This window comes from Salvia splendens, chromosome 21 (genome assembly GCF_004379255.2).
Source record: "Salvia splendens isolate huo1 chromosome 21, SspV2, whole genome shotgun sequence".
NCBI lineage: Eukaryota > Viridiplantae > Streptophyta > Magnoliopsida > Lamiales > Lamiaceae > Salvia > Salvia splendens.
The window spans coordinates 25,386,717-25,399,362 of record NC_056052.1 but is presented as its reverse complement, the minus strand read 5'-3'; the positions used below and the strand labels follow the sequence as shown (position 1 = coordinate 25,399,362).

Below are 12,646 nucleotides of genomic sequence, written 5' to 3'. Positions count from 1 at the left end.
CGGTACAACGTCTATATTTCCATAGGTTATCCTCTATCTCAAATAATTTTGACCCATACCCTACTCCTTCACTATTCATGTTCTATCAATAACACTTATACACTAAAATTAAGTAAATATAGTCACATTTCTTTCAACCCATCCACCAAAATTATTCCAAATTTTTTATAGAAATATTGTCATCAATCTTTTCTCTTTATCTCTAATACTTTATTCATTTATTATTTTTATTTTTATACTTTATAATTTACTATTACACGTTAAAATTTGTATCATTCCAAATTGCAGTCTATATTTTTAGACATAAAGGGACTATTAGTAGAAAATAAAACTCAATTCTAAATAATCCAAAACTCAATTTATGAATCAGCACAACGCATTAAAACTCGTACCGTCCTAAAGTTCGACTTTGTTTTCATACACAAATGGACTATCAGTAGAAAACAAATTTCAATTCTAAATAATCCAAAACTCGAAATTAAATTTCAATTCTAAATAATCCAAAACTCAATTAATGTGGAGTACTTATTTGCAACTTTATCACCCCCACCCCACCCAACCCCACCCCACCCCACCCCACCCCCTCAATTTTTTTTTTGGGGGTATATAGTAACCCCCAAATGCCCCTCTGTCTCTCTCTCATCAACACCTCTCTCTCTCAAACAAATTATATATCGACGATGCAAGGCCTCCGGCACGGCCTCCTCTCCGACGGCGGCGTCCGCCTCGAGCTGACCCCCTCCGCCGCCTCCCCCCTCGCCATCGACGTGGCCGAATCGGCGGAGACGCGAATCCAGCGGCTGATCGCGGAGAATCCGGTGATCATCTTCAGCCGCCCCTCCTGCTGCATGTGCCACGTCATGAAGCGCCTCCTCTCCACCGTCGGCGTCCACCCCACCGTCATCGAATTGGACGACGACGAGATCGCCGCCCTCTCCCCCCGCCCCGCCCCCGACCTCTACATCGGCGCCGCCCCCGTCGGCGGCCTCGAGAGCCTCGTCGCCCTTCACTTGAGCAACAATCTCGTGCCTAAGCTTGTCCAAGTTGGTGCCCTCAAAAATCATCACCTCCTAATTAATTAGCTTTGATTAATTATTTTTTGCTTTTTTAATTATAAGAAGAATCATATATCATTTTTATTTACTACTGCTACTGCTGCTACAGTATTTCTAGATGGTAATTAGGGGAAATAAGATTGTATTGTGATTTGGGGTTTTGTAAGCTTGTGAATTAGTGTTGGTAATTGTGATTATGACTATCTACTTTCAATGGAGAAATTTGCAAGAGTTATTGTTATTCGATGTTGATTGATTTTGATTATTGAGTTGCATTGGTCAAAGAATCAAGATTAAAGAAATGGACATGGAATCATGTACACATGAATGTGATTTTGATTTTGTATATGTACACATTATTATTTTTATTATTATTAGATGAAATAAAATACTATTGGGAAATGATTATTTGCTAATGTTAAAGTGTGTAAACTCATGAATATCCCAATTATTGTGGAGGAATATTCTCTAGTGTTGTTATTATAGTTCTTGGAAATTATTCTTGGACGAATTTGGGAACGGAATTTTCTTCATAGATTCACTATGTTTGTGCTCCATTGCAATTAAACCACTTTTGACTAGCAAACAATTGTTACTTATTTTTTTAAAGAGTTTTTATTTTGCCTACAAATGGTTGGCATCCACTGGATCTTTCTTTGCTACTCTTAACCTCAATCACTGATTTATTATGCTCGTCTACTTCTCCCTTTTCTTCGCTTTTTCGTTTATTTTTATATTTACAGTCGTTAGATTTTTATAAATATCAAAATTTTGGAGTACCATTTTACGTTAATTTTGTTTGTTTGTTGTTTAAAGTTATGGAAATGTTGATTTGTTACATTTGTTTTTATGTTTATTTGTATAGTTTAGAAATAAAATTTGCTAAATCTTTCTTGATTTAGAATGTGGCAAATGTCCAACACAAATGCGATGTGAATAAGAGGAGGGAAAAAAATTAAAAAAGGAAAAAATACAACAAATGTAGCAAACTCAAATAGAATCTTGACAACGGTGAACAATGAGAGGGAAATTAGATAGGCAGAAAATAAATAACTATTTTTGAATTACTATAAAAAAAAATGATTCCATGAACTTTAGTAAAAATACGAAAGCTACTACACGACCAACGATGTGACAAATACTCTCTTTATTATTTGCCCCCAAGGGCGTACCGCAGTCGGCAATGGAGCGGCAGATCTTGCTGCAATGAGTCTGAGTTCGAATCTCACTGCTGTCGTGTAGTTACTTCCCTCTCTCACTCACAAGTGTGAGACCTTGGAAGATGAGCTTCTGGCAGCCAGTGCGTTAAGGCCTCCCCCTTAACGGGCTACTGCGTACCCTGATTGAACCCTCACATGATGTGGGCCACCAAGGCGATGAAATCGCCTTTTTGCTGCAATGTGACAAGTACTCTCATTATATTAACGGACTACTGCGTACCCTGATTGAACCCTCACATGATGTGGGCAGCCAAGGCGATGGAATCGCCTTTTCGCTGCAATGTGACAAATATTCTCATTATATTTTGGTGTTTTCTTGCCTGAGACATGAATGTCGTCATAGGAAATTATAGATTTTAATGTTACTATGTGTTGTAGTACAACATTTACACTATAAATGAATTTTCAGAAATAATAGGTCCATACATTCTAAAAGAGAAAAATTGAAACAATAAAGAAACTAATGAAATAATTATTGGTCTCTATATATATACATGAAATGACCTTTGATGCTTGATCTTTTTCCTCCTCATCATGGGATGTCTTGTCTTATTGAACAATTATTTTGCTTGAAATGTACATTCTTTAATATAAAGTTTGATTGATATTTTTGGGCGAGTTGATTGCGTAATATAAGTTGGGGCATAATAAACCAAATTTTTTTTTTTGTATTTTCGTATTTATAGTTGTAAATTGTACTACTTCACAAAGATTAATCATTCATTGGGACATTTATTTATATAAAAATATTTTGTCAGCATTTTCTTCGGTCATTAATCAAAGTGATGTTTCCATTTTGCAATTTGTTAACAACTAGAGTTGATATAGAAATCCAAATTGTTGAATATTCTCAATATGTGGTGGTGAATAAAGTTGAATTTATTCCTGTATGACATCGAGGTGATGCTAATATACTTTATTTATTTATTCTTCTTTAACAAGAATCATGTATGGTCGATTGATAATGAAATCTAAAATTATAGTCTTCACCTCCCACTTAATGACTTAATTACTCATTACACTAATCAAATTAAGTATATTTAATTCAGAAATGGAAGTAATCAAGGTCATGAAGGCCAAACCCACTTTAAAATATCTTTCCCAATTTAGGAAAAAAGAAGGTTTGCTGTTTCGTTAAAGTCCATTATAGAAGGAAGAGATGAGTGAACCCACTGTATGCTCTATTATAATAAAAGCAAATTAAATCAATATTTTACAATAAACTAATTGATTTATACATTCTGACTAATTATGAGAGAGGACGCAACCCTTATATATATAAACAGTAAACCTCACACGGAGTATGTTTTGCAATTACATAAATACTTGTAACTAAAATAAATTATAATCAATGAAAGGTATAATACTCAATATTGCAAAGTAGTATAGCATAGTTTAATCAGTAATATCTAAAAAAATTATTGTTAGTAGAGAAATAGATTATTTTTTGTTAACGCACAAATTTTTTTTAAAAAAACTATTTTTAAGAGAGCGACCAATTAGTATGATTAAAGACTCCAATTTTTTTTATATATATAATACTAGCTACTATTATATTTATTTGAAGTTGCCCTTTTTCCACTGGGGTTGGAGAAGACAAGTGATTGTGGAATTGCAATAGCAAAAACCATCATTAATACTGTTTGTATACAGTTGATGGTGTATGAACCAAGCCCAAGAATCCAAAAAACAAATAAGTAGGAGTACTATAATAAAAAGGCAAATAGATTAATAATTATATGGTGTTTATTTTTATGGAAATGGAATCACACATGGCTACCATTTGTGGGCACCAAAGCACAAATATTAAAAAGGGCCCATTTAGAATCTTTCACTATGCACCCCTCAAGAGTCAAGAGAATCTTAATCTCAAAATCTTGCAATATTATTCAATAAAAATAACTTCTTTTAAATGACTAACTTTCATTTGATAATTTGTGTGTAATAGGACAGTCTTGTGTCACTATAGAGGAATTTAGCAGGTGTAGCTAGAAGTGATAAATAGGGCATTCAATTGATTTTATTTGTCTTAAAATCCACCTACATATAATTTATTTTGATATTTATAAACACAAATCTAAAAAATGGTACTAGCTTTTAATTGGATAAGTAAATTAAACCGGATAATATCAGTTAATGGAAATATTCTTAATAGTAATACTCCCTCCGTCCCACAATAGGAGTCACTCTTATTGTGGGCACGCGTTTTAAGAAATGTAAATAATAGTGAGTTGGAAAAGTTAATGGAATATGAGACTCACTTTTTCATATTGGTTTTATAATAAAATGTGAGTAAAGTGAGTTAGTGGAATATGATACCTACTTACTATTTATGGTAAAAATGAAGTGTGACTCTTATTGTGGGACGGACCAAATGGCAACGTGTGACTCTTATTATGGGACGGTGGAAGTATATTTTTTTCAAGTTCAATTTGTTTCGTTTTGAAAGATATTGAGTAGAAAAATTAATATTGACTCTTTAAAAATTTATAAGTACTCCGTATATTCTTTTGAAATATCCGAAACCATGATAACTTTAAAAAAAGTCCATTCTTTTTTTTCCATATTGTAACACTCCCGTCATGCAATGCAATATTCTACTACAACTTTTCTTATATTCGTAGAGGCATGAATTAAGTTACAAATAAATAATCGATGTTTATATATAATATCGTAATTAACTTGATATACAATATTTCAATAGTAGACACACACACATAGAAGCACAAAATGGTTTAATCCTATATACCAAAAAAAAAATTATTCACTAGCACAACATCGTCACAAAAAATCACATCGTCACAACGAAATATAAGAAAATTATTTATCTTAAAATTCTAAACTCGAAATGAGGTAATGCATCCCCCTTATAATAAAAGGGCATTTCTTATATTTGGTGTTTGGCACACTCTTTGTCTCCAACTAAGTCTAAAGTCCTAAAAAAAGCTTCTTTGTAAGAGCTGAAGTCATGCTTGCTTTTGTCTATCTTTACAATTATGTATTCCATTATTTATATATTTATTTATTTATTTATTTATTTATTTTCCCTCCTAAGCTTTGTCTAATTGGTCCATGTTTACTTGCAACTATTTCATCATGAACTCATTAACCACATTTCTTTAATGCTGCACTAGCCATCTTATGGCTGTGAAATCTTCACACAAAATTGAAATGTTTTGGGGGGCAAAATAAAATATTATAAAAGCATGCTTTTTAGCATAGTAATTTTATTGAAAAAAGTGTTCTATGATATAATGATGCATCACATAAAAGCTTCACCAGCTAGGACCTCCCTCTCCTGAATTATTTATTTTGCAATCATACACCTCCTATATTTTCTTCTAATATGTACATGTTATTTTTCCTTTTCACACACACTTTTTTTAGGATTTTAAACAGAAGTAACTAACCATGAACTTTACATTTTATTCACGGTGAAAAATGAGGAATTCCATAAATACTCCCATGATTATAATTATTCTATGCTTTTAAGGTCTGTGATTGTAAAGGACTTTAATTTTAAAAGTCATTCCATTTTCGTAGAGATGATATCATATGCATGTGACCTTGAGTTTGGATTCCATCATGTGATATTTTAAAATGTAAACTAAATTGGAAGAGAATAATTTAATTTGTACCCTACTTATGAATATTGGGTATCATATTAAATAAGGCTATTTAAAGTTGGCAATAAGATATTGTACAGATTTTTATTATTTCGAAAAAAAATCCACTTTAAAATTTAGTTTTATTTTGGTCACCAAAGTATCCCTGCACGTTAAAGAACATACAATATAAACAAACCTTCAACTGAAATAATATGTAAACTCGTGAAATAAGTTGTAAAAAAAACACATTATATTTGATGTATAAACTAAGGAAAATGAATTTGTAGGAGAGTTATTTGATAAAATGACCAGGCTTTGATGGGCCCCCAAACAACTGAACCCGTTGCAGTTTATTTGGGCCTTGAATTATTAAAGTTTCGTAAATGAAAGTTTAAATTTATTTAAAATATTGGATCTGGGTTTAGCTGGGCCAGAATGGCCCAATTGAAATCTAGTGATGATTTACAATATAAAAAAAAATACTACAATACATTTTCAATTTCTGAGCAAGTATATATAATATTAATTATTTTCCCTTCAATAAATACACACACCCGTAGTATGTTTATCATCAATTAATTTCAGGTTTTGGATTAAAACCGGGTCTAATAAAATTCCGCCTATTTTGAATATTATTGAATTCATTCACATACAAAAAATATAAATGGATTGATTATTATTATTATTATGGTGATTTATAAGGGTTGTGGTCCATGACATAGTGGTCCAAGCCCAAAACTGATTAGGATGGATGGATTGAGAAATATTTGGCATTTTCGATTCGGATTATCTCAATTTCCTATCATTTAAATCAAGTCTTTTTTTTATAGGGTTAAGATTTTTTGGCTCCTAAAAAATGTATTTCTATTTTTCATCGATGATGTATATTAATGCCTTCAAATTGATTTTTCTTTTCAGGCATGATTAAACCGTGAGGGTCATAATTTGTCCTTTTTTTTTGTCTCCGTTGATTTTTTTTATATAGTAAGGGGTGTTCAGTTGCCAAGATTAAATCTCATTATTAAATATGTATCATGTTTGGTTCATAAGATCGAACCCTTCAACTTAATCCTAGATGGATAGTCTCATGATAATTAGTCATACCCCCCCCTCCAACTAAAATAATCCCACAACTTAATCCTAGATGAATAGTCTCATGATATTAGGCATGACAACCGAACGTCACCTAAGTGTTTTTATGTTCGGATATGCCGCATTCAATTTAAGACTATATATAAATGCTTACCTTCGTAAATTTCTTTTTTCTTGCTACTTTCAATTGTCATATCTCGATTTGAGAACTAAATCTTTTTGATTTAAAATTATCTAATTGTTAGAGCCGGTTTTGTTTGGGTATGGAGCGGCCAATTTAGAACTTTAGTTCAATTTTAATTTCTTTTCGTGGTGAATTTTTACGATTCAAATTGAGGAGAAAGGAGTAGTTTTATGCTAGTTTTTGTGGTACAAATTCTTCATTGGGCGTAATTGGATATTAGAATAATTGCTTATTGATATAGTCTATGAAAGACATTCGTTTTTATAAGCTAAAATGCTCAAACCAAAACAGTGGTGAGCCAAAGAATATAACAGAAGGAACGAACTTATTAATTTTAGGTTCAAAACATATGTATTTATTAAAATATTATAATGTTCATTCTTTTTTGGAGTGCAACCGCAAAAAATGAAATTTATGCACACCTTAATTTTTATGAGTATTACCATGTATTATAAACTTCAATGTGTTGATGGACTGTGATTCTAATCTTATAAGATTTTATCAATAAATAAAAAACTGTATAAAGATTAGCCAAACATTACAAATTGGTGATTAAATTATAATTATGGGCCCACACGCGTAACAAATACTAGTAGTTGGAAAATGCGTAAAATAAAATAAAATAATAAGGCGTGGATTGCTGCAAGTAAAATGACAAATGAAAACTTACATAAATCTATAATTTATTTAATCCTAAGAGAATATATTCATATTTTCAAGTTATTGAGAACATGATTTAGCAGAGGCAGCATCGCTCCATAGCAAGTCACGTTCTTTTGTTTGGTACTTAAATTGGCATTTTCATCAAACCCACTCCCCTTTATTTTTTTATCACCTTTTATTTAATTTGATATGTCTACCTAAATATCACACGTCGGAAGTGATTGTTTATCTAATTAAATATATTTACTTATAAAGTGAACAATATTAAGAATATAATTTGCTAATAAAATAAACTTTCAATAGTGTGTACTCTTATAATTAAAAACAGTATCTTTATGCAATTCGTAAATTTGATGATTATAATTATAATTCATGAGATATATAAGAAAAGAAAATTAAAAAATGAAATATATAGTATTCTTATTTATTTTATGTTTTATATGTTTATGGGTTTGTACATGTGTACGCGTGTACAGAGACAAATATTGTCACAAATTCTTCCATGTTATCACATGCCTCTAAACTCCCAAAAAAAAAAACTTATCATAAAAAAGGGGAATATATAATATTGGCGTCCAAAATTACTTCTCCTTCTTTACTAGTACTACTATTTCATGATGAAAAGTGGAAAATAAATTTAACTTCCAACCATATGTAATAAATTTTGAATAATGAAAGTTTCAGTCCATATAATAACGACGTGCACTAACTCTCAATCATTAGTTCCAAAAAACACAAATTGTACGAAAATAAACCTATAAAAACGGAATCATAAATTTAGGAGAATTATTTTTACTGAAACAAGAATGTGACAACATCCTAAAATGAAAGTAACCTGACAAACTCTCTTAAATAGGAATTTGCAATACATTTTGAAAAATGATGATGCCTACTGTTACAGATTCATTCAAATTTAATGTAGTTATCCAAAATTAAGTATGGATTTGTTCGAATATTAGCCGAGTCAATCGAGCGTGATTAACAATTATGTCGATGCACTCTATATCCACATTTATTTTTTGGCCTAAACTCATTATCGAGTGGCAGTGCCAAACATTGAGAAGTGTTTGGTCATTAGCACCCGAGAAAGAAATTTTTTTTGCGTTCGCTACTATCGGGTGGTTTGGTTCACTTTATACGGGGATAATATTAATGTTTGTTTTTATTATTAAATATAGTTTAATTATTTAACTCATATATTATTAATTTATGTTTGTGTGTGATATTAATTACCTTTTCATTTTTATTAAATTGATCTTTTATGGTTTCATCGATAGTTGAGTAGGAAAGAATATTTATTACACATTTCCGTGAGTACATGTACCCTCAGATCCTACTTGGAATAATTAGTTAATCCACCCATTAATTCTACGTAGAAAACATAATTAATTGCTAATTAATTCTATCAAATCAAGAGGGTCAAATTCACTAATTATTACCACAAAAATATACAGTGTCACTGAATAAAAAACAGCCACTTTTTGTAATATCAGCAGTAAAATAATTGAAGTCATTTTTAGTTAATTGCTTAGAAACTACAATTATTGAAGGAGGAAAAGAAAACAAAGGATAAGACAAAGTGAAACGTATGAAATGCCTGTTGTCTTAATAGGCCGATGGTTTTTTTCGATGTAGAGATGAAGAAATAAAAGATACCTTCTCATCCACACCCTCTCTCTCTCTCTCTCTCTCTCTCTACTGTTTTCATATGTATGGCTTCTTTCGAATCTTGTTGTTCTCAGCAACAGTCGATGTTTTTATTGTAAAAGCTTTTGGAATTTTGGAGCTCTACCAATTTCATAGTACTATTTTTTTACCCTTTTTCTATCATTTCTAATATATATATACACAATTACACACACGAAAACGTATATATACACACATACATGAGTCTTGCCTCAGTTTCTATGTGTGTGTGTTGATTTTAATTTGATGATTTTATTTGCTATTTCCATCTCTTTCTAGGGTTTGTGAATTGAAGAAGAAGAGAGGCATGATGAATTTGGAGTGATGAAAGCTTTTTGATTGACCTTTGTGTAATAGGTTTCATCACTTTTTGTGAAACTTTTTTTCCCCAATTTAGGGTTTTCTTTAATCTCCAGATAATATTTGATCATTGCCACTTTCGAAATCATTGAAAAAGAAAAGCTGAATTTTCTTGACTCTTTAAAAGGTAGAGGTAGTAGTAGTAGCCCTTTTAGATTCACATACACCACAAAAATTTTTAAAAAAATATTTAGGAAGGAATAAAAAAAATGTTACAAGGCAATGATTCTTTGTCGAATTTAACTTCGGCGATATCGAATGAAGCAAGCATCAATTCAAGCTCAAATGGTAATGAAATGGTTGGAGGTACAATCCCACAGCAGCATATGTACAACCCATCACAGCCTCCTCCCAACAAGAGGAGAAGAAACCTACCTGGCAATCCAGGTACAATAAATCTCTCATAACTTTTTTTTAATTTTTATTTAGAATAATTATAGTGAATTTAGCATCCGGATCGAAAAATTTTAGATCCGGACGCGGAGGTGGTGGCGCTGTCGCCACACGCGCTGATGGCGACGAACCGGTTCTTGTGCGAGATCTGCAACAAGGGCTTCCAACGGGAGCAGAACCTGCAGCTGCACCGGCGGGGCCACAACTTGCCTTGGAAGCTCAAGCAGAGCAGTAAAGATGTAGTGAGGAAAAAGGTGTATGTTTGCCCCGAGCCGAGCTGCGTCCATCATGACGCGGCTCGGGCCCTGGGGGACTTGACTGGGATAAAGAAGCATTTCTTTAGGAAGCACGGCGAGAAGAAGTGGAAGTGCGAGAAATGCTCGAAGCGGTACGCTGTCCAATCCGATTGGAAGGCCCATTCCAAGATATGCGGCACCCGTGAGTACCGATGCGATTGCGGTACCCTCTTTTCCAGGTAATCTAGATTAATTATTATTTCGATAAATCTATGCGGCCACATTATGACTGACCTCGCAACACACTTTTTTAATCAATTTATAAATTAATAATTATAATTAATTCTCAAATAGTACTTATGTGTCCCAACTAAGTTAAGTCACTTTTTTTTCACTCGTTTTGAATAAATAGTTAAAGTGAATATATAGTAAATTAAAAGTGAGAATAATATAGAGAATGTCTTATCTACATTATTTTTGTTTGTACTTTATTATATATCTATTCTAATTATTTTTTATGATTTTTTCAAAACGAGTGCAAAAAAGAAGTGACTCAACTTAGTTGGGACAAAGGGAGTATTATTTAATTATTAGTATAATTTTTAAAATTTGGATAATTTTTATTTTGTGAAATAAAAAAAAAACAATTTTTTGATAGGGTGGGGTGTGGGGGTTGGGAGAGTAAAGCAAAACTAATCCATGGCTACTTTTCTGCTACAAAAGCAAATTGCTGCTAAAAAATGATAGCTGAAACACAAAGGAGTTGACGATTTTTCTGAATCAATGCGTGTTGTGTGTGTGAGAGAAAGCTAGAGAGAGAAAACACACATGCACGTAGCAGCAACAAGCAAGAAAGCAAGCAGAGTTGTTTTCTCTTTTGTTGGAGATAAATTATGATGACTGCAAAACAGTGTAGTACTATTTGTATTTGGAGAGAGAGAGATAAATTATGATGACTACTACTCTCTCTCTCTAGTTCTCGTTTTGTTCCATTTGTTGTTTAGCGCCTTGTTTGTTTTCATTTGTTTGTATTCTTCACAGGCGCGACAGTTTCATCACGCACAGAGCCTTCTGCGACGCCTTAGCCGAAGAGAGCTCAAGAACCATCCCCCAAACAGGCCCTAACCACCCCCACCCCCAAATCCACCCCTTCCAAAACCCTAATTTCCCCCAACTCAAGCAAGAAACCCTAAATTTCACCCTCCCTCCGTGGCTCTCCGTCCCCGAAAACCCCTTCCCCGAAACCCCCAGCCTCGCCTTCTCGGCTGCAGCGCCATCGCTGATGTCAGCGACGGCCCTGCTCCAGAAGGCGGCGCAAATGGGGGTTGCAATGAGAGGGAAAATGCCCTACTTGGGATCGGATCACGAGGATCAGACTATCCTCGCGGCCCGGCCCCATCATCAAATGGGCGGCGGACAAGGATTCACTGCAGCCTCGTCCGCGGCCCTGGCACCTCGTGACGAGTTTGCGGCCGCGTACGAGAATATGGCGATGGCGGCCACCACGACGAGCGGGTTTCAAGGGTTTGATGATAATTTCAATGGGATGTTCAATGGGAAGAGGAATTTGGAGAGCTTTCAACAAGATGGGGGTTTTTTGGGGTCGAGGAGAGAGGGCGGTGGCGCGATCGTGGCCGGGGGCGGACGAGGCGGCGAAGACGGGATGACGAGGGATTTTTTAGGGTTGAGGGCGTTCCCACATAGGGATTTTAGCAATATGGCTGGGCTTGATCAAATGGGGAGTTCGACGACGTCGTTTGATCATCAAAATCAAGGGCCATGGCAAAGTTGATCAATGATTTGGATTTTGTACTATTGTTTTCGTGTGTCCCTTTTTTTAGGGAGGGATTTTGGTTGGTTTAGTTTTGATGTTTTTGTTGTGTTGATTTGTTTGAATTTTGGAAATTACTCTAAGAAGAGATAGTTAAACATGTTTGTTTTTTGTTTATTGCAATTTATATGGACTTGTTTTGATCGACGATATATATATATGTTAGTAGTATAGTATTTTGTGTGTGCGCGCTTGAATCTTAATTAGGCTTAGTTGTTTTTTAATCTTCAAGTTGAAATTGTTTGTATATACGAATTTGGTATTAATTTAATTCCCTTATTTTTTGATCTCTATATGCAGAGACAGAATATTAAATAG

General features: G+C 33.5%; 2 protein-coding genes across 3 annotated transcripts; both read left to right on the top strand.

The window, feature by feature from the left end:
• The first annotated feature begins 644 nt into the window (after window positions 1-644).
• Window positions 645-1,296, top strand: LOC121783699 (glutaredoxin-C6-like). Its single transcript, XM_042181846.1, has one exon. The coding sequence runs from the start codon at window positions 681-683 to the stop codon at window positions 1,080-1,082; it is 402 nt and encodes a 133-aa protein (XP_042037780.1). The 5' UTR covers window positions 645-680; the 3' UTR covers window positions 1,083-1,296.
• Window positions 1,297-9,450: 8,154 nt separating this feature from the next.
• LOC121783600 (protein indeterminate-domain 7-like) lies at window positions 9,451-12,480 on the top strand. 2 transcript variants are annotated; one of them, XM_042181725.1, is made up of 4 exons: window positions 9,451-9,624; window positions 9,788-10,255; window positions 10,340-10,736; window positions 11,539-12,480. In XM_042181725.1, the coding sequence occupies exons 2-4, from the start codon at window positions 10,078-10,080 to the stop codon at window positions 12,287-12,289; spliced, it is 1,326 nt and encodes a 441-aa protein (XP_042037659.1). In that variant the 5' UTR covers window positions 9,451-9,624; window positions 9,788-10,077; the 3' UTR covers window positions 12,290-12,480. The 2 variants fall into 2 exon arrangements, with proteins under 2 accessions (XP_042037659.1, XP_042037658.1); XM_042181724.1 differs by having other exon boundaries at window positions 9,451-10,255.
• Window positions 12,481-12,646: the final 166 nt, after the last annotated feature.

Bases quoted from the DNA above. Each gene is read 5' to 3' on its own strand.
- LOC121783699 (XM_042181846.1), top strand. From the start codon at position 681: ATGCAAGGCCTCCGGCACGGCCTCCTCTCCGACGGCGGCGTCCGCCTC.
- LOC121783600 (XM_042181725.1), top strand. From the start codon at position 10,078: ATGTTACAAGGCAATGATTCTTTGTCGAATTTAACTTCGGCGATATCG. The intron at 10,256-10,339 runs GTACAATAAATC...GAAAAATTTTAG, and splicing joins AAACCTACCTGGCAATCCAG to ATCCGGACGCGGAGGTGGTG. The intron at 10,737-11,538 runs GTAATCTAGATT...TATTCTTCACAG, and splicing joins TGCGGTACCCTCTTTTCCAG to GCGCGACAGTTTCATCACGC.